The sequence below is a fragment of the Globicephala melas genome, chromosome 7 (genome assembly GCF_963455315.2).
Source record: "Globicephala melas chromosome 7, mGloMel1.2, whole genome shotgun sequence".
Classification (NCBI taxonomy): domain Eukaryota; kingdom Metazoa; phylum Chordata; class Mammalia; order Artiodactyla; family Delphinidae; genus Globicephala; species Globicephala melas.
Genome location: NC_083320.1, coordinates 24,729,975 through 24,757,173, shown reverse-complemented (window position 1 = coordinate 24,757,173; position 27,199 = coordinate 24,729,975). Strand labels below are relative to the sequence as shown.

Genomic DNA, 27,199 nt, shown 5'->3' with positions numbered 1-27,199 from the left:
TTCAGTTCAGTCACATTGTTTTTTGTTTGTTTGTTTGTTGATCTCTAGCATCTCTTTTTGCTTCTTTCACTTTTTTAAATATTGATTTATTTTGGCCATGCCAGGTTTTAGTTGCGGCCCGCAGGATCTTTAGTTGCAGCGTGCATACTCAGTTGCGGCATGCGGACTCTTAGTTGTGGTATACAAACTCTTAGTTGCAGCATGCACGTGGGATCTAGTTCCCTGACCAGGGATCAAACCCAGGCCCCCTGCATTGGGAACGCAGAGTCTTATCCACTGGACCACCAGGGAAGTCCCTGGTTCTTTCTTAATATTTCCATCTCTCTGCTTACTGTGACCATCTGTTCTTGTATTCTGTCTACTTTATCTACTAGAGCACATAGCGTATTAATCACAGTTGTTTTCAACTCCTGGTCTGATAATACTTGCCATGTCTGGTTCTGATGCTTGTTCTGCATCTTCAAAATGTGTTTTTTGCCTTTTGGTATGCCTTGGAATTTTTTCTTGACAGTCAGGCATGGTGTGTTAGATATATAAAAGGAGGTGGTGTAAGTAGGTCTTTAGTAATGTGGTGAGGAGACAGGAAGTGTTCTATAGTCCTATGATTAGATCTCAGTCTTTTAGTGGGCCTATGCCTCTGAACTGTGAACTCCACAAGTGTTTCTCAGTTTTTTTATCTCCCCCTTTCGGTGGGAAAGGATGGCTAGAGTGGGGTGGAGTTGGGTGTTTCCCTTCCCAGGGTCAGTAAGGCTCTGATAATACCTAGCAGGTTAGGCTCTAGTTAACTAATTTCCCCTGAGGGCAGGCCTTTTAAGAAGAATGACATGCATTTCAAAATAGTTCCTTTTCCCCTCTCTCTGCCAGAAGCCTAAGGGGATTTTTCTCCCACATTTACTGTGGAAATTCATTGAACTTCTGGAGGTAAATCCCACAGTATTATGGAGGCTCCCTTATGACTGGGTGCCCCTGAAGAGTTGTTGATTTTTCAGTCTCTTCAGCATTTTTATTTATTGTTAGGACAGAGTGGTGACTTCCAAGCTCCTTACATGTGGAACAGGAAACCAATTCTATGAATCTTTTTGTGACACCTGCCCCAAACACATCTAAATACATAATATTCAATCATCCATTATTTATCTTATGCATTTTTGTGTGTGTGCCAGGCAGGGTGCTAGGTGCCGGGAACATAAAGAAGGACAAAATGTAGTCCTTGATCTTATGGGGGCTAGAGTCCATTCTGGGAATGTCTGTGACATTTACTACCTGTACTACTTTTTCAGCATTTATAAGGTTTGGGCTAGGAACTGTTAACTTATAGTTCTATACTTCTTTGTAAAACACAGTACAACAACTTAGTAAGAATTGGCAGTCAATAAAGATGTGCTAAGTGAATATTTTTTTTATTATAAAATCTAAATAGTGAAGTAGATAAATTTGTCTCAAAACATTTTTGTAGGGCTTTCCTCATTCCATCAGCTACTTGCACCAAGTAAGACTGGGTCTGTTCAGGGTCCCCAACCACAGTGGCTCTCCCAAGGCCCACCTTCTGCCACAATCAATCTAGTTCTGAAATTTAAAACAAAACTTTTTTTTCTATAAAAATCTATTTCCCTTGTTTCAAGTTTTCTAAAAACCTGTTCTCTCTAAGTAAAAGCTTTGGTAAATAGTGGGCAGTAGCAAGACAAGGTGCAAATGTCTGAACTCTGAGGTGAAAGAACTGGGTCAAAATTCTCGCTTAGCTGTGCGGTCCTGAAAAAGTCACTACATTTCATCACTTACAAAAGGAGAAAGGGCTTCCCTCGTGGTGCAGTGGTTGAGGGGCCGCCTGCCTGCCGATTCAGGGGACACGGGTTCGTGCCCCGGTCCAGGGAAGATCCCACATGTCCACGGAGAGGCTGGGCCCGTGAGCCATGGCCACTGAGCCAGCACGTCCGGAGCCTGTGCTCCGCAATGGGAGAGCCACAACAGTGAGAGGCCCGCGTACCACAAAAAAAAAAAAAAAAAAAAAAGAATTGGAGAAAAATAAAGCTAATGAAAATGTACATAATTATGAATTTCTTTTAAAAAGGTTTTATTTGATTATATTCCAGTGTTTGGAAATTAGAATTAAAAGGTAGCCCACTGCCAAAACGCTCCTAGTTAGTTTTAAAAACTCATATAAATATCCTTTGTTCTCTCTCTTTGAACGAAGACATTTGCTACTTATAAATAAAAAAAGGTGAAGAAATAACCTTTATACACTCAATTCCCCTGAGCAAAGAGTATCTAAGAATCATAGAGTGAGATGGGTTTGTTATTTGCATTTTTCTCTAATTAAGGTTGAGACAAGCCTGTAAATTAATTATACTCACCATTTAAGCCAAATTTAAATACCACAACCTCCAAAAATATTTAAAAAACCTCTGCATCTGCTCAGAATCTTAATAAATTCATTTTTAATTTAAGTATATTTGCAAGAAGGGCATTTTTTTCCCTGGAAAATGCATTACAATGTAGGGACTTTAAAAAAAAAACTTTTATTAAGCAGTTTCATTTTTAATAATATTCTCTTAGAAACATTATATAGGGCTAGCATTTTACACTAATTTGACTCAGTCCTAGAAAATAATGGCTCATTAATATTTATATATATGTATGAATTGTCACTAATTTATATTTATAATATATATGCTTGTATATGTAACAGAAATTATAACTTATAAATTATACTGTTCTATCTCTTATTTCTATTTTCCCATACTCCTTCAAATATTCAGTTTCTACTAAATGTACATTTTTTTATAGATACTATGGAATTTATTTTGTTTTTAATATTTTTAAGATATAGAGAAAACGGTCAAATATATATATTATTTAATATTACACTTAAATGATTAAGAAAAAAGTTTCAAAAATATGCTTATATAACTGCCAAAGTGAGAATATAGACACATTTCATCTTTTGATTTTTCATGTAGAACTGCTGAAATGCATCAGGATTTTGAATCAGATTAAATAGTATTTAACCTCTGAGAAAAAAGATATATTTTTCCAGGCCAAGTGTAAATTGCACAGCTTTTTCAATTGCAATACAAGTTCTATGATTAGATTTAGTACAAAATCAAGTTTCAATTTAAGAGCCAGCTGTAAATATATGCATATAAAATTGCATATGTAGTATGTTTAACAGTCCTAGAAATAGCTTTCAGAAACTATCAAAGATTTGAAAATTTCATTTAACCCAGAATGTCTGCTTTGGCCCAACAAACATCTTAAAATACTATTCTCTCAACTTCATTTTTAGTATTCTCTATCTCACCCAGCTAAGATTTCATCAACTAAAGACAGCAAATATGTTATATTTTACCACAAATGTAGTTTTACACAAAATTCAAACAGAAAGAGAAATTAAGAAGTTATAACACCGTATCTTACTTCACTGCTTGTTTAGCTGACATGTATTTCTTGAAGGTGCAATTTCTTTGAACCTCATGATAGTTAGTTCTAAGTATTCTGAATGTTGTGCTTCATAGTTTTTTCTTGCCCTCTGTCCCAAGTAGGGACACAGAAAACAAAACAAAACAAAACAATATTTTGTTAAATGAGAAAATAGTTATAGGATACAAATACTTGATATAGGAATCTTACTTATTTGTCCACCATTTAATGGAGTTACAAATATATCACTTATTTATCTTAAAAAGCTATTCAGGAAAACTTAAATTCAGGCTTGTTCTCCCTTTCTATATAATCCAATTAAAATATGTGTACAATTGAAATAGATATGCTGATTTAGAAAATGTTGCCCTCATATTTTAGGTAAATGTGAATATAATACATGTGGACCCACCTTTACTATGCCATAGATGTTTAACTTAAATGGTGTTTTCCTCTTCAATTTTTAATGATTCTAGAATATCACTACTTTTCTCATCTTGATTCCAATCAATCTTTCCAACACAATCTCACACAAGTCATTCTATCTGGTATGTAATGATCTAAAAACAAACATGAATAGGCAGTGATAGCTACTATTTTTTCTTTTTTTTATAGCCACACCCTATAAAAAAGAATCTGTGCCCTCGGCAGTGAAAACACAGAGTCCTAACCACTGGACCACCAGGGAATTCCCGATAGCTACTATTTAAGCAAACTATTCAATAAAGCATTTTCTAACCCAAAGAAATAAAGTATTTTGTAAATTATCTATTTTAAGAATGAATTTTTCAGTGTAGGGTTTTGCTAAATCATACTACACAGCAGAAAGTTTAGCGCAGGCAGAGTTCAATGTGAGTGAGTAGGATATTGAAACAACACAAAACAAATACAAACCTCCACCATACACTGTTGGATTTAATTTTAGTCATCTGCTTTGAACTGCCAGAGAAGAATAAAAGGTAGGTCTTGAAGCTAGAAGTGGGCTGAAATGTAAATATTTCAGGATTTTATATTGAGCATGACTAGTTGTTCATTCTTACTGGAAACAGCTATGAAATAGGCAAAAGCAGGGTTGCTTGTTGCAACCTGAAACTCATTATTGCCAAGCATCATCCTTGATTTACTGTAACAAAACCATGCTGACGAAGCCAAGGTCTTAGGTTCCAGTGAGCCAGTCTGCATCTTGCAGTCTCTTATTTGCAGATTTATCTGCCTTTCTGCAAATATTTGTCCTTAGAAGAGTAACTATGCGTAAGTATGAAAATGAAGTAATGTATAATAGGTCCATTACCAGCACGGGGAAAATGATGCAAATTTCATGTCCTATGGAGAGTGGTTGAAAAAGCAACATCCTCATACATGAAAAAAAAAAATATATATATATATATACACATATATATAATATATATAAAATAAAAGAGGATTATAAGTCCATAGCATTATAAAATATTATTAACTAAAAGACAAAGATAATATTTGAATTTAAGAATAGGACTTTTCTTTAGTAAAGAAAAAATGAACTATTTATATGATTTCTATAAAGAAATAACACGTTTTATTTTTCAAAAATAGACAGTGTTAGATGGCACTGTTTCTCATATACTCAAAAAACTCCCTATAGCTCTGTCAAATATACAATAAAAGAAGACTTGTTTTTTTCAAAATTTGTTGCATTCCCATTGCAACATGTGTTATTCATTACCTGAGAGTAGATACTTTTAAAAGATTTTTGCTTTAAAAAACTATACTTTCTGACTCTTTCAAAGTCATTGCCTTTTGCTACCAATAACAGAATATTAATGCTGCTCTTTGAAAAGATATCTTAATGTATCAATTTATTTTATTTATTTTTCAGTAATAAAAGACATGTTTAATCATTAAGATTTAAGGTTTCTAGACTGCAGCACACAGAAGTCCAATGAATTACTGGCATTGTAGTATTCCAGGTCAATGGATCAACTGTTAAATAAATGTATCTCTTCATCTCTTCTTAACATACACTTTTTCAAAAACAATTTGCAAACAACTAAATTCAAGCCACAGATTAAAAGTGATTACCTATTAGAACAATGGTTGAAGATAGGTATTAACATTCCTTATATATACTCTACATTATACATCACACTGCTTTACACTTATTTGCCACTTAAAAATTATTTGCTTAAAGTGAATATATAAAACAGAGAAAATAAATTTAAAGTACAAAAGCTAGCAGGTCAGGCACCTTGTTAGAAGCTCTGAGTTACTGAATGCCAGTAGTAGCAATGAAGAACAATGGGATGACAAAGGAGAGAAACCCTCAAGAATTTTAATGAGGGTAAAAGGTCCAATGGTTCATTCCCATTACTTGCTATATTTCATCTTGTTTTAGAGAGTTCACAAAGTGTAAGACAATAGTGCAAAATCTGTGATTTTTATGCCTTGCTGTTTTCTATTATAAGCCTTAACCTTGTGACGGTGATAAAGTACATAGTAAGTAAGTTTTAGGGCCTTTTTCTAGCCAACTATACAGTGTCTCAGAGGTCTAAATTTAAGTACCATTAACTAGATTTTTTTTTTTCCCAAAAAAGAAATATAAAAACTTGAGGTTACAACAAAGCTGGGTTAAAAGGTGTATACAGAGATAAGCATCAAGTTTGATATAATAAAACCATCTTGAAAGAAGGCATTTCAAAGTATTTTAATAACCTATATCTAACAAAGATTGAGAAAGTATCTACAAAACATTACAGGGTTGTTGGGTGTTTTTGATTATATATAAGCACATCTTCAATCCAATTTCAAAGGCCCACTTCTGCTGTGTTCTTGAGATCTTGGGAGATATACTAGATAAGATATTTTAGTAACAGTGAAAGAAAACAAACCTATCTAGTTTAAGAAAAAAAAAGGGAAATCACTTCAAGGCTACTATCAAGTTCCAAGAGTATCCTATTGACCCAATGGCTGTAATGCAACCAATCTTCAGAAGCAGATTGGAACCTGGAAATGAATGGCTTCCTCATTATTAATTTGGGGTGAACGATCTCTTTCTCTGGTCTCTATGTCATTTTCAGTGTGTTGGCTCCATTCTGCTGTTTTCACAGCTCTCTCTGACACTCAAACAATGAGGAAAAAACAGCTGTGTTCTGGTACCCAAGTGGTCAAGAAGTTAACTAATATACAAACTGAATGGTCTTAGTCAAAATTCCAAATCCTCATGGGAATGGATTCTGATTGACCCAGCCTGTGTCTTATGACCACACATGTGACCTGTGGAGCTGTCACACTGAAATAACATGAGGAGGGTCCTACATATTTATCTAGGGAACATACCACATATAAAACAGCGATTTATAATTATTATTAAATATTAAGAATAACACATTTGTCCATTAAACAAAGACTTAATGAAAACCTACTACATTTTAGGCACCATTCTAGACATTGACTATTCAGATAGTAAAAGTAAATAGAGTATATGGTTAAACTGCTCTCGTGAATCACAGAAACTAGAGTGGTTTCTTACAAAGCGAACAACAAAAAAACACTATGACCTTGCTAGTAGAGACGAAAATAAGGATGGAAAATATTTTTAAAACAAAAATACTTTCTTAATTTCTTAAAGACAGAAATAAATTCCAAAATGAAATTTAAAATCCCTATCTATGATGTCTTTCTAAACACCTTATAGATATGGGTCATTCTTAGAGGAAGGGAAATTACACATCTCTATAAAAAGCGGCTCAATGAATTACAGTTCTATAAATATATGTGAGGGCTATGTAATCCATAGGATAAGTTAATGGAAGTTTACTATTCACTCATACAATTCAAAATTTATCATAAATGATAGCATAATGCAACATAACTAGATTTCCTTTATACGGGCTCTATTTATTGCAATGTGTCAATATCGAACAGATTATGTACTTTGGAAGGAAGCTACTAAAAACACAAATGAACCATAATGTAGTTATCAGAAGGAATTAAATTTTATATTAAACAGAGAGCTTTTAGCATATTCTAAGGTATAGTTAGAAATAATGGCTCATCCAGTGCAGTAGAATGAAGATTTCAGCTAATAGTCCTAACTTTCAGGGACTCACCAAAAAACAGAGAATGGGAATCCAGAGAGTTCTGTCCTAGGACCACTTGTTGGACTAACACTTGTCAATCTCCCTTGACTATTTCATCTTATCCCCAAATGCTAATTTGTCATTTGGGTGCTGATGTTTCCTAGATATTTATCTATATTATAAGGGTCTCTATCTCTCCAATTTAATATTTTATTCCATCCCCCAATTTATCTTCATCCACACTATACTATAAGTTCCATGAGAGGAAGAACCCTGTTTGATTCATTTGAACGCATGTGTACAGTATCTAAAGCAATAACACTAGGTACACATTTATTAACTCTGACTTAGGGCCTTCTTTCTAAGCCTTAACTTATATTACTCCCATTGGAATGCCCTCCCACCCACCCACTTTGTGAGCCTCTATTCATTTTCTCATGACTCAATCTAAGCATGTTTCTGATGAAATCTTTCCTGAATCCTTCAGAATTACCCATTCCTTTCTTTGCCCAACACCCACACTTACCATTAACACAAGACCATGCTTTCATTCTGATTCTGGCTTCTTATTTCAGTCTTGGCAACTAAAAAATTTTGTATGTGCATATATATGTATACATGCACACACACTCATACATGCAGTAATTATCTATTACACATCTGTAACCCTCTACAAGACTGCAAGATTGTTGAAACCAAGAACAATAGATTACTTGCTATTGTATCCTTGGGCTAAGACCATTTGCTGAGTAAATGAATACATGTCACAATTAGAAATGATTATTTTCCAAAGGAACAAAGTATAAGCTCTTATTAGTAAGTCAAAAACAAAACCTATTATAGTTATCATTAAACAAACATTAAAATTGAGATATGTGCATGAGTTAGTACAAAGTTTATATGAATTTTTAGAGATGCTTCTTAGGAGCCAATAATTACTTTTTTAAAGAAATAACTTATTTCTTGCTCCAAGTACAAATCTTGGTCCTCCTTATTTTATTCTTTCCCAAATCTGTTCATTCTATTAACTTATTTTTTTTTTTTACTTCAGTATAGTTCCTAAAAATGTAGAATATCCAATGGTATAGACCATGATGCCCAAAGATTTATATGCTACTTTCATATTTCTAAGATTAAAATTGACTAAAGTCAATTTTTGATCATTCTGTTACCTTATAAGAGATTAAGAATGATAAAATAATAAAATATGTAATAAGACAATTTTATGTTATTTATTTTAAAGACTGTCATAGTACTCATGTTATTTTTTGTTAAGCCAGTGAAATCTAGAGCAAACAAAGCAAGGAAAGAATAAGAAGCAAAACTAACATCTTAGATTGCCTTTTAAAATTTTCTCATATTATTCTGTTCTAATAGACCATTTAACCCATTTCCTCTGTTTTAGAATTCAGCTCTTACTTTTCCTTTTCTACAACATCATTGAGTTTCTTGGCATTTCTAACTAAATCTACAAATCAGCTCATATACCATCAAGTTTTTATTTTGAAGAATAAATTCTATCTGAAAATAATCAAGACACGTTAGAATCTTGCAAACAAATTTTAATAACTAATACTCAGATGCACTGCTATGAAGAGGTTGTTCTAGGATAGCTTGTATGTGTTCATTTCTTGAAACGGTAGTCCAAAATAGAAAAAACTAAATGCTAAGTTCTTTTTAGGTCTTCTCACTCAAGGCTTCAGATAAATTTTTACTATCTACTCTTGATAAACAAAGATGTCATAATTAAACACCATAGCTAATACAAGCTACATAACCTGTAGAATTAGAGTTCTATCAACCAAACAATACTATATGGAAACACCTTGATATGGAAATTCCCTATATCAATACTAGTATGATAGTCATTTTAAAAGCAGATATCATGTCTCATAGTGTTATTTAAGTTTTGAGGTGGTACATTTTCTGAGGTTGTTATCACTTCTAGACGTTTTTATTACATTCAAAGTATTTCAAAAATGACTGTTTTTTACTTCTTATCTAAGTATGGAATGATTAAAAGTATCATAGTTCTCTAATTTACTATCTACTAAATAGTTTACTGTATCATTATTAAACATTATTTACATCTTTATTTATATAAGACAGTGCTCCTGAGAAGTCTGTAAATAATATTGAAAATAAGATTGAATATATTCTAGGGATGCTATTATTTAAAATAATCTTATTAATTCTTTTATGAAGAATAAATTATTAGTTATACAAAACACTGCATCCTCATCTCACTTCGTCAAAATCTCTTTGAAGTTCAGATTTTCCTATACCTGTTCCGGATGAAGCAAAACTTAAGAAACTGTAGGCATTAAGTACTAATAACAGGTTTAACAGAATAAGGATAAATGAGAGCCCCAAAAACAAGTCTGTAAAAGGACTCGTCTCTGGATAACTTCATATATGCACGTGTGCGTTTATATGCATGCATATATCAACTTATATAAGTACTTGTGATTTCCTATGACTCTCAATAATTTGTTGGTTTTCAAAAACTGATGTCATTTTTCTTCTAAAGTTAACAGTATTACTCTCATTATGGTAATATGAAATAGTTTAAAATTTCCAAAGTGACAGAATGGGGCAGAAAAGGAGATTACTAGCTAAAGTTACCAATTCTTATCTGATTGGTCCTCTGATGCTCCTAGCCCACAGTCTAAAGTTTTCCTCTTGCCCGCCATTCAGAAAAAGACACGCTTGCTAGAAGTCATGTCCTACACCCTGACAGAATCTTCTATCAATCTTAGGGCAACAGTAACTGTTCTAAACTAGGGTGTCAATCATGATGCCATTGGTACTCTTTTTCTTTTCCTGGGTGTGCCTTGGCATCTCTTCTCTTCTACATGTCTACAGTCATGAACACTGCCAGGCAGGGCAGACGAACATAACCATCAGGTACAAGAAGCTGGTCTGTCTTTTGCATTGTGACACCACTGTGCATTTACAAAGAAAGAAGAGAAAGAGACAGCTTTACCCGCAGGAAAGAGAGGTCCCGGTTGTGCTCGATGCTGGTTATCTCCAGGTTGCCCATGACTACCTCACAGTTCTCATAGTATTTGCGCAAGGCTCGGTACTGCTGTTCCAGGTCAGAGAGAGAGCTCAGCTTATTCTCTGTTCCTGCGCACACTGCCAAGACAAGAAAAAACATGGGAAGTTATGTAAACTTTATATGACATGCACCATGACAATATTTCCCTCAACTCTCTTCCACAACAATCTACTCCAATTCCCTGAATTAAAATATTTTGAATGTTATTAAGACCCATAACCCAAACACTGATAAATATCTTCACTTTTATTTTTTCCAGCTTTACTGCATTATAATTGACATATAACATTATGTAAGTTTAAGGGGTACACATGCGGTATTGATACAGTTATATATTGCAAAATGATTACCACCATAGCATTAGTGAACATCACCATCATGTCACCTGATTACCATTGTTGTTGTTGTGTGTGTGTGTGTGTGTGTGTGTGGTGAGAACATTTAAGATTTACTCTCCCAGCAACTTTCAAGTATATAATACAGTATTGTTAACTATAATCACCGTGTTACATCCAAACTTATTCATCTTATAACTGGACGTTAGTACTTTTTGACAAAAATCTCCTCATTTCCTCACGCCCAAGTCCCTGGTAACCACCATTCTTCTCTTTGTTTCTATGAGTTCAGCTTCTTTAGAGATTCCACATATAAGTGACATCATACATTTACATTCATAAAATGTATGTACTAACCACAGAGAGTAAGAAAGCATGGGTTCCACAGAAACATATAGCAAGGAGATAAACTTAAAATAATCACATTTGCTGTGGGCATATAAAGCATGTAAATACATTTAATTTCACTCAAACAAGATTTTCTTTCAAATTTATAATTACTCTATTTTCTACCTATGGAAGTAAATCAAAATCAAAAGATGATAAAAGTAACAATTTTATTTAAAAAATATTTTTGTATTGCAAAGTAATCTGATCTTAGTAAATTTTCTACAGAATTAAAACTTATGCTTTAAGCCCTCAAAAATGCTACCTTTTAAAATAAAAAATATTAAACAACTTAGACTGAAACATTTATAAACATACACTACAAACAATATGTACTGAATTATAAACTTTTATCATATCAACTGTGTCGTTGTGTATTCATTAGTGTTCTGAGGTAAAATAGACTGTTTGTTAATAAATGTTCTCAATCTGTCATCTTTGGGGGGTGGATTTTGAATGTTTATATATAAGCTCAAGAGTATACACACATCTGTGTTTTTTAGGTTGTGTGTGTATGTATCTTTCCTCTCCTCCAGAAGTCAGAGTTTTAGTTATTACTTCTCATGGTTTGCATAGCTACCTGAACAATTTAATGCACCAACTCTACCATTTAATGCACCAATTCTAATCTTCAATAGACTGAAAAAACTCTATTATGATAAGTGTGTAAAGTTAAAAAAATGAATTGTGAATGAAACATCTTTGAGTACATTACACCAAACTTAGGACAAGATACATGCAGTAAACACTGAAGACACTAGAAAAAGAGCTTAGTAATGATGTCAAATATACATTTGTGTGTCATCTCCACAGGAATGACAAAGAAGACATGAGGCTTGATGTGGTGCTCAAGGGGATAAGTTTCAATACAGAAAGGAAAAAAAAAATCTAGATTGGTATATTCTAAATAATTAGGGTCACCATAAAGCCTGTTTTTGCCTATTGACACATCAAAAATAACAAAAATCTGGATCTAAAAGTCTTGAAGAATAACATAGACCTCTAATCATAGTGGAATTTCATTATAAAAACCAAAATAAAACACAAACGTTTCTTGTCTGGATTTCTAAACCTCATCAAACAGTATATTTTCTAGAAATACTCTTTTATAAGTGGAATTGTGTCCCTCTAAGAGATATACTGAAGTCCTAACCCCTGGCACCTGTGAATGTGACCTTGTTTGGAAATATGGTTTATGAAATTAAGGTAGGATGAGTACGTTAGAATAGGCTCTAACCCAATATATTCAATGTCCTTCTAAGAGGAAAACACCCTGTGAACATCAAGACGCACAGGGGGAAAGCCATGTGACCACAGAGGCAAAGATGGGAGTGATGCAGCTGCAAAACAAGGGATGCTAGCAACTGATGGCCAACACCAGAAGCTAGGAAGAGGCAAAGGAAGATTCTACCATGGGTCTCAGAGGGAGCTTGACCTTACTGACACCTTGATACTAGACTTTTGGCCTCCAGAACTGTGAAAGAATAAATTATTATTGTTTTAAGCCATCTAGACTGTGGTACTTTGTTAAAGACGCCCTAGGATATACAATCTTCAGGCTCTTTCTACCTGAAATCTCACATTTAAAGAAACATTAAAAATCACTTCCATACTCCAGGGTTCGATTAGTTTATCACCTTGAAGTTACTCTCCCCATTCTCCCTTCTGAATGTCAGAGTCCTCATACACCATGCTGGAACTCATTTGTTGCCCTTGAGAATATACTTTTTGTAGTGATAAGGATGGATACAAAGACTTCTAGAATCCTCAATATCCATCCTCTTCTTCCTTCACAGTAACAGACTGCACAGTTTTAGCTGGGCTTGTGGCCACCCCAAATAAAGATTACATTTCTCTGCTCCTCTTGGAGGTAAACTTTGCAGGGGACTAAGTTCTAACATATTGTATGACACTTTCCCAGAACTTTATTTAAAACATGGTTGGAGCCTAACTTTGACTCCTTTCTTTCCCACACCTTCCTCCAATCTGCTGCCTGGAATGGAGATGTGATGGTTAAAACTTGAACCGCCATCTTGGAGCATAAGAATGAGGCACACACTAGAGACTGGCTGAGAAATGAGCTAAAGGAACCAGGATTTTCAAACAAACCTGTTTACATGTTTATTAATCATGTTTATTATCATTAATATCAAGATAATAGTGAAAAAAAAGATAATAGTGAATATTGGTCCTGGCTGCTAAAATATTATACGTAGGAAGGATTAAATTCAAATTAAGTTATATGCTTCTGACCTTAAGTAATTTTAACTATTCTGTCTTGTTGTTTAACTGAATTTATTCCAATCGTAATAAAACTACCAAATCATTCTTGATCATCTGAAAATTTTACTGGTTCTGTGGAAGTTTCCCTTATTACTAAAACTAACAAACATTATGAAAAAAATAAACTTTTATTGATAAGTACAGTAATATTCAACATAAGCAGGAGAACAAGAAGCAATTGATTCTGGTATATGATCCTTCTCCATCAAGATCAAAGTCCCACTTTTTTTTTTCAATAAACTGTAGAGACTCTAAAAAACACTCCTGAGCCACAATCTTTATTTTTATTGCTCACAGCAGCTTTATAACTTGTAAAATGTCTCCTGAGAAAAGGTATAATTATATGGGTTTATGAAATATAGATTTCAATTATTTTAAATTCCAAGGAGGACAAGCTTATATTTTAATGCAACTACTGATGGGGGTAATTAAGCATCAATTAAGAAACTTGCTCACCATTTCTAAAATGTATATAATGCCACATTGCAATTTATGTATCGTTTATGTTGTACAAGTTTCTTTCAGTCGGAAATAAAACCCACACTTTAATATCAATATGTAAAAATCAATATCTAAACATCTAAATGAAAAGATTTCTAAAATATTTAGTGTATTCTGACCTTTTCTATAAAAGCTTAAACAAATTTTGGGAGAAAATCTATCAATATAACTGTAATGCCTATGCATTTTTTCATGCTTCTCATTCTGCATATATGAAAAGAATATATAATATTAAATTGTTCTTATTAATTATTATTACAATAATCTGTTATATAAGAGACCTACAAAGGCTATAAACTCTTTGAAGACAGATGCAATATATTAATCATTATTTTGTATCTGCTGAGCTGTATAGCATAGTGCTTTGCAAGAAAGTTTTCTTTTTTTTTTACATTTATAAATATATTTTATTGCATGCATTTAGTTTCACATTTTTGGGGTAATTCAATTTTTATGTGGAAAGCTTAAAGAAAATTTGAACAAAGTGAATAATTTAACTTTTACCCATAGGTGACTGCCCATTTCACAGAGGACTTCTCGCTGAATTCTGCAATTTTTCAACTGATGGGACTCAGTGATGTTCTCTCAGTAAGTGGCCCATCTGTACTCATTTGCTGGTAGCCAAGGAGGGGGCGTGGTTTCCAGTCACGTGGTGAGGTGGCCTGCAGCTCCTAAAGGGCAGAGACCATGACTTTCTCTCTAAAGTCTGGTGTATAGTAGGTGCCCCATAAAGTGAATGGGTGTGACTGAGTTAACTGATTAGCCACGCCTCTGGAAGACACTGAGTGTTTGCAGGAACTGGCAAAGAATAGGGACCCCTGAGATCCCAGAGAGGGGTAAGAGGACCCCTGTCCGGGAGGTTCCACATTGCAGAACCTTTGAGCAAGTATCTGCATTTCCCACTGGTTCTGTGCGCACAGGAATTTAGCTGAGTTGTTATGAATTAGGACTGACCCAGATTCTAATCTGGTCTCCACCTTTTGGTTAACCGTGTACTCAGGGACAGATGACTCTTCCTCTCTAACCCTTAGCTACTTCATCTTTCAAGTGGGGTAACAATACTACCCTCGAAGGGTAGTAAGAACCAAATGAGTTATTTAATGATGTTAATTGCCATAAAAACAATTATAATTTGTATTCAGAAAATAACCCTCAATTCAGAAAAGTACCCATGTTCAATAAATGATCAGCTGTATTTTTATATACCATATGAAAAGAGAAAATTGGAATAAGTATATTTAAAAATATTTTTCAGTAAAAACAAAAAATCATACAGTAAATAAATTCTAAATAATCAGAATACTCTATTCTCCAAACATTCTGATTTTTGGAGTTTTTACTATACATGGTTCCAGTTAGGAAATATTTTTGTCTCAGTGAGACTTTCCTTTATATTTATGTTTGAGTCAAGCTATCTATAACGAGTATAATACTCCTCATAACTTTCATCTTGAAAGACGGACTTGATTTTAAAAGAACTAGTTTTGATAGATGCATAAAAATCATTTGTATTTCTCTTCATGAAGCCTTCACTGAATGCCTCGCAACTTCCATTTGTCAATCGATTGTACAATCAGGCAATGTATACAAGACAATGCTTAAACCATCAAGTTTCATTGATTTCACAAAGCTGTTTATCAGACAGAATTGAAAAATCTTTTTCACCAGCCAAAACAAGTTTAACAAAATTCAGCCCCCTTTGCCAACACTATTATCAAGTCCTTAAACTAAAAGCTTACAATAATCAAGCTTCAGAAATCCCGAATTTACATGTACTCCCTAGAGTTTTCATTTCAACAGTGACTCCAGGAGTAAAGCTATATGTGAGGCCTTAATAAAATCACCAATTATTCTATTTGGTATTGATTCCATCACAAATGCAGCTATAGTTGCAAACATGGGCTTTTTAGTCTTAAGATTTACATCCAACAGTGAGTGAACTACATGATCCTCATTCAGTAAAAAATTAAGACTATAATTAGGAGTTTGTAGCAATATAAAAAGGTTGGTTAACAAAATTATTCATTTATTCATGGGGCAAATATATTAGAAGCACAAAGAAGAAACATTAGCAATATCCATATTAATACTAAAAATCAATTATTGCCTCCACGCTTACGGCTGTGGAAACCAGCACTCCATTTGCTTACTCAAGATGAAAAGAGGGAAAAAAAATTAAATCAAAATATTGCCTGACTTTCGAATCAAATGCCTATGTGAGATATTAAGAAATGATTATTTATTTAGCATCTACTGTTGACCTAGTATCATGAAAAAAATGTATATTGATTAAAATGCCCAAGGTCTTTTGTAAGGGCTCATGAAGTTGTACATGGCACCTAGTAAGGAAAGCAGCAAGCAGTGTATGTAAGTTATGTATATATTGTGTATGCACCATTCAGGGACTGTCTGCATAAAAAATATTTGGTAACGTGATAAAAGTTCTCTAATTTTTTTTATCTGATTTAACACTAAGTACTTTCTCTTTCAGAAATGTTACCATAATAAATACACTTTAGTTTAATGTACATTGTGGGGCATTTAAAAATCATTAAAAAATATAAAATAGTTAAAGAGAATATCAGAAGTAGCATACATTTTCAGTGACTATTGAGTGCTATTATAGTTACACAAAGAAGTTTTGCAGCTCTATGTTCAACATATATATTGAAATGGGGCCAAATTTGCTACTTCCTCTACTATAGCCATTTAATCCAAGCCATCAAGGCTATCTACCCTGGACTTTGAAAGCAGCCTCTTAACTAACTTCTTACTTTCCCTACTTGCCCCTGTTAATTCTTTGCATAGAGGCCAGAGTGATCTTTTTAAAAACATGAATCATTCACATCACTCCATCACCGAAAACAACCCTTGGCTTCTAATCACATTTCTTATAAAATCCAAACTTCTTACCATAGCCTGTAGAACGTATATTCAGATCTTTGCTTAAATGTCACTCTTTCAGAAAAGCCTTCTCTGACAATCTTATCTAAAATAGATACCAGGTTCCCATTCATCATGCTCTGTCTTCTTTGCCTTCTTTATTTTTGTTTTACTGCTAACTGAAATTATATTATACACTTGCTTGTTTACTTGTTTATTATATGTCTCTACTTTAGAATGCAAGTTCCATCGTCAGAGGCCCTTTCTCTGCTCAACACCTAAAGAGAAGACACATAGCAGACTCTCAGTCAATACCTGTTGAATAAATAAAATGGACCTTGGAGAAATAATTAAGCCAGTATCAAATGCTGGTCCTTCTATTTTTAAGAGCTGAATGAACTTGAGCAAGTCACTTTGTTACTTGGAGTTATGTGGAATGAGCACTGGGCAAGGGCAGTGAAGGTCAGGATGTCATTGCTCCAACATTTCCTAGCTGTGTAAATTGGGACAATTATTTTCTTCTCATTGGGTCCAATTTTCTCTTTTATGTTTCCTTCCAGCTCGAAAATTCTGTGATTGAATTTATTTCTAAAATACTTATTTAAAACCTACTCTACACTGTTGGGAATGTAAATTGGTACAGCCACTATGGAGAACAGTATGGAGGTTCCTTAAGAAACTAAAAACAGAGCTAACATATGAACTAGCAATCCCAGTCCTGGGCATATAGCCAGAGAAAAACATGGTCTGAAAGGATACAGGCACCCCAATGTCCATTGCAGTGCTGTTTTCAATAGTCAAGACATGGAAGTAACCTAAATGTCCATTGACAGAATGAATGGATAAAGAAGATTTGGTACATATATACAATGGAATATTACTCAACCATTAAAAATGAAATAATGCCATTTGCAGTAACATGGATGGACCTGGAGATTATCATACTAAATGAAGTCAGACAGAGAAAGACAAATATCATATGACATCACTTATATGTGGAATCTAAGGAAAAAAATGATGCAAATGAACTTATTTACAAAACAGAAACAGACTCAGACTTAGAAAACAAACATAGTTATCGGGGGAAGGGTGGGGGACGAGGGATAGATTGGGAGTTTGGGACTGACATGTACACATCGCTATATTTAAAATAGATAAACAACAAGGACCTACTGTATAGCACAGGGAACACTGCTCAATATTCTATAATAACCTAAATGGGAAAAGAATTTGAAAAAGAATAGATACATGTATATGTATAACTGAATCATTTTGCTGTACACCTGAAGCTAACACAACATTGCTAATCAACTGTGCTCCAATATAAAATAAAAATTTTTTTAAATGATAAAAAATAAAATAAAACCTACTCTGCACTAAGTAATGAGTTGCATTCAGTGGGTGCTTTTAAGGAGGTCACACTGTGGCAACATCATAAAAAGTTATAAAGTTAAACACTTATCAAATTATCCAGCAATCCCATTTATAAGTACATCCCTAGATAAATGAAAATTATGTTCACATAAAAATGTGTATGTGAGAGTTTAACGGAACTCCACTCAAATTCACCAAAAATTGGAAACAACACAAATGTCCTTCAATGGCTGAATGCTAACAAACTATGGTATATCTATTTCATGAATATCTAGTCAGCAATAAAAATGGACAGATGATTGCTATAGCAACATGGAAAATTCCCAAAGGCATTATGCTGACTGAAAGAAGCAGGCTCAAAAGGCTAAATACTATACGATTCCATTGGTATGACATTTTGGAGAAAGACAAAACTACAAAGGATGGAGAACAAATCAGTGGTTGCCAGAAGATGGGTATCTGAGAGAGAGGGTTTGACTGAAAGATCATGAGGGGAATTTAAGAGATGGCAGAATTCTTCTGCATACTGACTGTGGTGGTGATTACATAGTATACATGGGTTAAAACTCAGAGAACTGTACACCAAAAAAAGTCAGTTTTACTGTATGTAAATTAAAACACACACACACTCAAGTTGGCTTGTATGTTTAACAGAGTTAAAAATGCCCCTTTATATAAATCATAAAACATTCTTAATATATTTGTTCTTAGGCATTTTATACTTGTCATCTTTGAATAATTTTAGTTACATTTTTGAACTGCTTATTATTATTACATATTTTTAAAACTCTTGATGACTCTGGTATTTTTTTTTCCCCCTCAAAACTTGGCTACATTGCTAAATCCTTGTAATTTCTAATTAGTTTTCTTCATTGAGGTTCTTGATTTATCTAGTCTTCAATCATGTTATTTTATTTTGTTTTTTTTGGCTGGTACTACTTAGACTTTCTAGACAATTTTTTTCAATTAATAAGCATAGTTGTCAATTCTATCTCTGTTCCGATCTTTACAGAAATGTTTTCCTTGGCTCGGCATATATTTTGTTATGTTATATGTTCCAGGGTCTGGCTTTACCAGGTTTTTATTTTAGATTCGAATGTTGAATGTTGCTATTTTTTGCTATCAATTAATGCTAATTAAATGTGCACTAATTTTGAAATTATTAATGAGTTCCAAATACTGAACCATTCTTATATTCCTGGAACGAACCACACTTAGTAATCATGCATTATAACATTAATATACTTCTAGATTTATTGTTTTTATTTGTACTGTTATTTTAATATTAAAAAATATCTATCAATGATTTAGAAATATTTGTACCAGATGTCATCACACACAAAGTGATAAATAATGGAAGTGGGTTTATATTTTATAAAATTTGCACTCTATATAATTAACTCTAAAAGTAGTAAAGAAAAAATTTAACATCGAGTAGGAAATTTGGTTTATAATTTACATTGCATAAAACTGTAGATAAAATATTTTCAATCTAAAAATCAGTATCTTTTTTAAAAAAATAAGTGACCCTATAGTATATTCTCTGAATCTTTATCTTCTACCACTCTTTTATTGACTCCCAAAGTGACAAAACAGGAATCTGCTGAAATCAACTAAATCACTTTCTAAAGGATTCTTGAGCCAAATGAAAAGGGCATTTGGCATCATAGACCTTCACTAATAGAGTTGTAGCTAGGGAAGACATAGGCATTCTATAATACAGGCTGATGAAAGGCAAGTCCATAGACTATATATACTGCTATGTGCTGCTCCATCTAAAATTTAATTGAGCTGTATTTTACCTCTGTTGTTTACTTACAACAGTCCCTAAATGCCCTCAAAGATGCTTAAACGCTAAATTATATTGCAAAGGGAAAAAAGCTCATCATTGTAGACTACCAAAAAATGATAGATGTAAATATCGCACATGATTATCTCCTGTTCATCAATGATATGTTTTGTGAGTGGTCTATTCTAATCTAGTCTTCCCAATATAATAGGTTATACTTGTATTGTTTATTTAGTATTTCAAAGATAAGCTTAGTAAAATTAAAATAATTAAAAATTATTTTAAATGCATTATATGGGTCATCAAAAACTGACTTGTAACTGCTTGAATATAAATTTTAGTTCCTGTTCTTTATTGTTTTTCTGCCTTTACATATTTTATATTTCCTTAAATTATATTTCAAAAAATTCCTATGTTGAAAGCTGAAAAACATAATAGAAAGACTTTACAGATTTAGAAATTACATTTCTGTCATCTATTCTTAGATGAAATAATATTCCCCTTACCACTATCTTGTCATAATTCCCTCCCTGCCCTTTTTGTCATTCTTCACACCCTCTTCCCTTTCCCCACACAAAGAGTCCTTCTTATTTACTTTGTAGTATTTCCTTTTCTGTGGAAGTGCTAGGTCCTTAACTTTAATGTAGGTACTGGACTTGACAAGCAATTAAAGCAAACAATTTCCACTCATCAAGACTTGCCAAATTAGTCATCTGCCATCTGCCCCATCATCTGGTTCTCCTTGAGGTCTTGCTGTGAATCTGGATGCACTCGCTCAGATTAAGAGGGACAGTGCCAACCTCCAACCTGGTAAAATGCCAGCGGGAGCTAAGTACGTAAACATTAGCGACCATCTTTCTTCCCTAGATTATCATGCTTTCAACCACCACTTTGCATGTAATAAAGACCAGTCTGTTTGTAATGGCTTATCACTGTGAGACATTTACCATTCACTGTAATTAAAGTGGCAGTCTGTGGGATTTTTTTTTCCACTTAGAAATATTTTAAAAAAGATGGACATCACTTGTGAGAAACAATTTCCTGGGAGGGCTGTAACAGTAGTAAATGATATTACTAATATACCCAGTAGCAACTACACCTGAAGAAACACCACACCTTACAAATATTTTATTCAGTGAGCCAGGTTTCTGCATATCTCTGCCTAGGTCCTCATTCACTTGTCAAAGAGGGCAAAGAGTAATTGTTCTGACACAGACAAGATAGACATATTTTTGATAACTAAAATATATTCCATTTAAGCCTGATGACTTAATTACTCTATTACTGAACATGTGAGTTTTTAATTTTTTTCTTTCATTTTATTTATTTAAGGTATTTGTTACCATAGTTTTGAGATATTACCAAGACATTACACTACTAATATTACTAGCAACTTCCCTACTCATTCCATGATCTCATGGGTTAGTTAACAGGGCATCAGATACTACGTAGACAGTCATTTAATTTGGAATGTTTTCCCATGAAAGTTTCACTAATCTTTGGATTTAAAGATCTGATATCCTTTGAGATCCTATTTTCATTTCCTTTGGATATTTACCCCAAAGTAGGATTGCTGGATCACACGGTAGTTCTATTTTTAAGTTTTTGAGAAATTTCCATATTGTTTTCTGAAACAGTCTGGGTTACCAGGGTCTCAGGGGTGAGAGAAATGGGGAGATGTTGATAAAATGATACAAATCTCCAGTTATAAAATGAATAAATTCTGGGGATCTAATGTACGCATGATGATTATAAGTAACACTACTCTATTACATACTTGACAGTTCTTAACAGAATAGACCTTCAATGTTCTCACCACCAAAAAGAAATTATAATCATGTGATGTGATGGTGGTGCTAGCTAACATTATAGTGGTAATCACTTTGCAATATATAAGTGTATAAAAGTCACACATTGTACACCTTAAATTTATCCAATATTATATGCCATTATATCTCAATAGAGTTGGAAAAATAAAAGTTTTTAAAAAGATCTGATATCCTATTTGGAGGCTTTATTATAATGAAGCAGCAGTTAAAATCTTTAATAAGAAATTGAATGTAAAAGTTCAACTTTCTAATGGAATATGCATCATTCAATATAACATCTAAAAACCAAGGTAATGTTTAACAACTTTTTTATTATTAAAGGACATGACTTTAGAAACATCTTTTACATTTAAGAGAAATACTTAAAAATACATATAAGGGGGCTTCCCTGGTGGCGCAGTAGTTAAGAATCCACCTGTCAACGCAGGGGACACAGATTCGAGCCCTGGTCCGAGAAGATCCCACATGCTGAGGAGCAACTAAGCCCATGTGCCACAATTACTGAGCCTGCACTCTAGAGCCCGCCTGCCACAACTACTGAAGCTTGTGCACCTAGAGCCTGTGCTCCGCAACAAGAGAAGCCACTGCAATGAGAAGCCCGCGCACCACAACAGAGTAGCCCCTGCTCGCCGCAACTAGAGAAAGCCCGCGCACAGCAACGAAGGCCCAACACAGCCAAAAATTAAATAAATAAAATAAATAAATTTATTTAATATATATATATATATATAAGGATACAATATTTACTACATAGTGGTAACATATTTGAACTTTTCCTTGTTATGGTTTTGTCAAAAGTTTTAGGTAATGATAACGAAGGAATAAATGCCAAAATGTGTTACAAGTTCCTTAGTTTACTTTACCTAAGACAATTCAGTAATACAGGTATCAAAAACAAAACATTCAACACTAAGCCATAGGAGTTCTATAACATCAGGTTCAATTTTAAAAGTAAAGAATAATCTATGATTTCCTTTGATAATATAAAATAGGCTGGTAACAAGAAAAAAAGACTTGAATTAAAGGTTTAAAATCATTTAATACTTGCATTGTCATTTTAGTTCAATGTGAATTTTTGAGAGCCTGTGCAAATAAACATAATTGCTCTATATTATAAAAATAGAAGTATTTATATTCGTATCTGGCAAGGTTCATATGTACAAAAAAATTATCTAGAAGATAACTTAAAAATTTAAACTAAATTACTGTTTACTTAGAGATACAGGTGGAATGGGAATAAATACTACTATTTTTAATCCTATCACAGTACAGCACAAATTTGATAAATTTTTAAAATTTGAAGAATGCCTTTTCTGAACATGATTCATTTTTAATTCCCGACACAAAAATAATATGTATTTTAGGGTAAGTTTTAGAAACAAGTATCTTTTATTACAGACTTCAGATTTCTACTGACACTTTCTGCCATGATAAAATAGAATAGATTCTCTGTTACAGTCTTTGCAAATGTTCAGTTTTCAAATATATTTGCCACCTGACTAGATCTTGTAAGGAAAACAATGCAAATCAAATAATAACTATAGAATCTGATTTTAAAATGCATTACTTTTTTGAGGGACAGTCTCATGTAATTGTATAATTTTTATTGTTATGATTTCAAAAAGATAAAATAAAATCCCTCAATAAAATCAATTATTTTTCAAAGATACTTTTTAAGAATATATGGGAGTGGGCTTCCCTGGTGGCCCAGTGGTTGAGAGTCCGCCTGCCGATGCAGGAGACACGGGTTCGTGCCCCGGTCCGGGAAGATCCCACATGCCGTGGAGCGGCTGGGCCCGTGAGCCATGGCCGCTGAGCCTGCACGTCCGGAGCCTGTGCTCCGCAACCGGAGAGGCCACAACAGTGAGAGGCCCGCCTACCGCAAAAAAAAAAAAAAAAAAAAAAAAAAAGAATATATGGGAGCATGTATATGCTTATGTGTATAAACATATTCATTGGGAAGGAAATAAAATATGGTAAAAATGTTTTCTCTCTGATTAGATTCCCAGATGACACCTATTTTCCTTTTTTGTTTACCTGTAATTTCTAAATTTCTAAATTCTATAAAGAATTTTTGTATGTAAAAGGCAAATTTTATTTCAGGAAGGATATATACATATTTAATTTTTAAAAAGATAAGATATTTACTCTATGCTTTGCCATTTTTTTTATGGGAATGTGTATACTAATTCCAGTTACTATTAACACTTTTGATAATCTTGGAATTTTATAAAACATTAGCATTTTATATAAAAACATTATCTTGATTTTAATACAAACTCTTGAGAAATTATATTTTAAATCATCTGAAAGAAAAGTAGAAAAATATATTATTCTAAAGATAGAATATAAGAGTTACCTGGAAAAACTAAAAATAGAGCTACCATGTGATCCAGCAATCCCACTCCTGGGCATATATCCAGAGAAAACCATAATTTGAAAAGATACATGCACCCCAATGTTCATTGCAGCACTGTTTACAACAGCCAGCACATGGAAGTAACCTGTGTCCATCAACAGAGGAATGGATAAAGAAGATGTGGTACATATATACAATAGAATATTATTCAGTCATAAAAAAGAATGAAATAATGCCATTTGCATCAGCATGGATGGACCTAGAGATTCTCATACTGAGTGAAGTAAGTCAGACAGAGAAAGACAAATATCATATTGCTTATATGTAGGATCTAAAAAAAGGCTACAAATGAACTTATCTACAAAACTGAAATAGAGTTACAGATGTAGAAAATAAACTTATGGTTATCAAGGGCAAGGCAGGGAGGGAGGGATAAATTGGAAGAGTCGGATTGACTCATACACACTACTATATATAATATAGATAACTAATAAGGACCTACTGTATAGCACAGGAAACTCTACTTAATACTCTGTAATGGCCTATATGGGAAAACAATCTAAAAAAGAGTGGATATATGTATATGTATAACAGATTCACTTTGCTGTACACCTGAAACTAATACAACATTTTTAATCAATTATACCCCAATAAAAATTTTAAAAAAAAGAAAGAAATCAAACTTATGATTGCCAAGGGGGAAGGGAGGGGAGGAGGGATAAATTGGGAGATTGGGATTGACATAGACACACTACTATATATAAAATAGGTAACTAATAAGAACTTACTGTATAGCACAGGGAACTCTACTCATTACTGTGTAATGACCTATATGGGAAAAGAATCTAAAAAAGAGTGAATATATGTATGCGTATAACTGATTCACTTTGATGTACAGCAGAAACTAACATAACATTGTAAATCAACTTTACGCGAATAAAAATTAATTTTAAAAAAAGAATTACCTAGTGATCTATAAAGGAAAGTCCAATAGTAAACCAATTTTCCACCTGAGTTGAATAGGAAATATGATTGTGTGTGTGTGTGTGTGTGTGTATGAGTGTGCATGTGTATGTATGTGTATATAGCTATATCTACATGTGTATTTATGTACATTATATATATATATACACACACACATATATATTCATTCTAGTTTCTACATATGCTCTAGGTTTTCTAGTTCATACAATTAGATATTATACATAATTTTGTAATATTGCTTCTGATAATTTATCTCTTCTAATATTATTTTTAAAGTATATTACTATGAAATTATTAATATGAAATACATTATTATTACTATTAATAGTCTGTTCCATCTGCATATTAGTAGTACCAGAAATTATTTAAAGTGCTTTATATAACATTATCATTTACTCCACATACAATCACATTAAATACCTATTATTATCATCGTCATAATCATCATCTCTTTTTTTACAGAAGAGGAAACTAAGACCCGGAAAGTTAAATAATATACCCAGAAAATTAACTAGTGGAAGAACTAGGAGTCAAAATCAGTTCCAATTTCATAAGTAGTTATCATTCAGAAACATAGTACTAGTTAGTTGATGTCTACAAATACTTGTTTCAAATTATTTGTATTTAGCATCAGTATGTTATAATCAAACAAAAATGTACAATAAATAAGCTGAAATGTTTATATGCTGAGGACACATTATCTTCTATAAATTTAGAATGACAGTTTTACTATTACTAGTTATGCATTATACTAGAAGTCCATGGTAGGTGCTATAGGTGATAGCCTACATGCACTTACTTGAAAGTCTACTCTAACACTTTTACTTTTAATACCAAATCTTTTATTTTCTTTTAACTAGAAAGGGTTCAAAGGCTTATCCACTTCCACCCTCTAACTTCCTTCAACTCCATCTACTTATCTTAATAAATGGTTCTCCTTTCACCCAGTTACTGGGGTAAAAATCTAGTCAGCTGACCCCTTTCTTGTCTTAAACCACTAAGGAAGTCACACACACACACACACACACACACACACACACACAAACACACATATACACACACATCTTCAGGTCAGCTCTACCTGCAGAATGTCTGTGGGCTCCACTTGACACTCTATCAGCCCCACCTGACTGACTGTCCCTATTTCATGAAAGGCAGTCTCTATCTGAATATTGCAATAGGCTCTCATTTGATGCCCCTGCCTTTCTCCTTGTCTCCTTAGATCTAGTTTATTGTATATCATATATAAAAGATTTTTATATTTTTAACCCTTAAATCAGATCATTTATCTCCTGTGTTCAAATATCTCCAATAGTTTCTCATGTCAATCAGAATAAAGGTCCTTATCCTGACCTACCAGGCCCTGATGTAATTTGAACCCCTGCCATTTTTCTGATATTGTCTTTCATGATGTTTCACTTCCTCACTAAGATCTGACCAGGACTATCTTACTTGTCTTTGAACATTTCTATAAAATGTTCTAAATAGTTATCAATTTATTAATTTATCCTGCGGTGCAGCAACAGACTGGCATTGGTCTACATATGGCACTTTGAGTAGCACTGTTCTAAATCATTGCACTTCATATCACTTATCACCACCCGCCATGTTGTATCTTTACCTAGAATGTAAGCTCTGTGAGGGCAAGGGCTGTATTTTGTTCACTGCTATATTTATAGCATTTACAAGTGTTTGACCCATAGTAGGCACCCAATAAATATTTACTGATTGGATGAATGGATGAATGGATAAGTGGTTGTTGAAGTGTTAAAATTTGTCCCGAATTCCCAGCTTACATGTAACCTACATGTTATTTTTAATGACCAGAATGTAAGAACCACAAAGATATTTAGAGATCACCAAGTCCAGTTTATACATATAGATGAGAAAACAGACTCGTAAGTCAAAGTGCTCAACAGAGATCAAACAGCTAATCGGGAGC

The 27,199-nt window shown here is 33.4% G+C and overlaps 1 protein-coding gene across 1 annotated transcript in view; it reads right to left on the bottom strand.

The window, feature by feature from the left end:
- ERBB4 (erb-b2 receptor tyrosine kinase 4) overlaps nucleotides 1–27,199 on the bottom strand; it is a 1,112,005-nt gene that overhangs the window by 672,362 nt on the left and 412,444 nt on the right. The window contains exon 2 of the mRNA XM_030852949.2: nucleotides 10,459–10,610. Within this exon, the coding sequence (XP_030708809.1) occupies nucleotides 10,459–10,610 (152 nt within the window). The remainder of the gene's footprint in view (nucleotides 1–10,458; nucleotides 10,611–27,199) is intronic.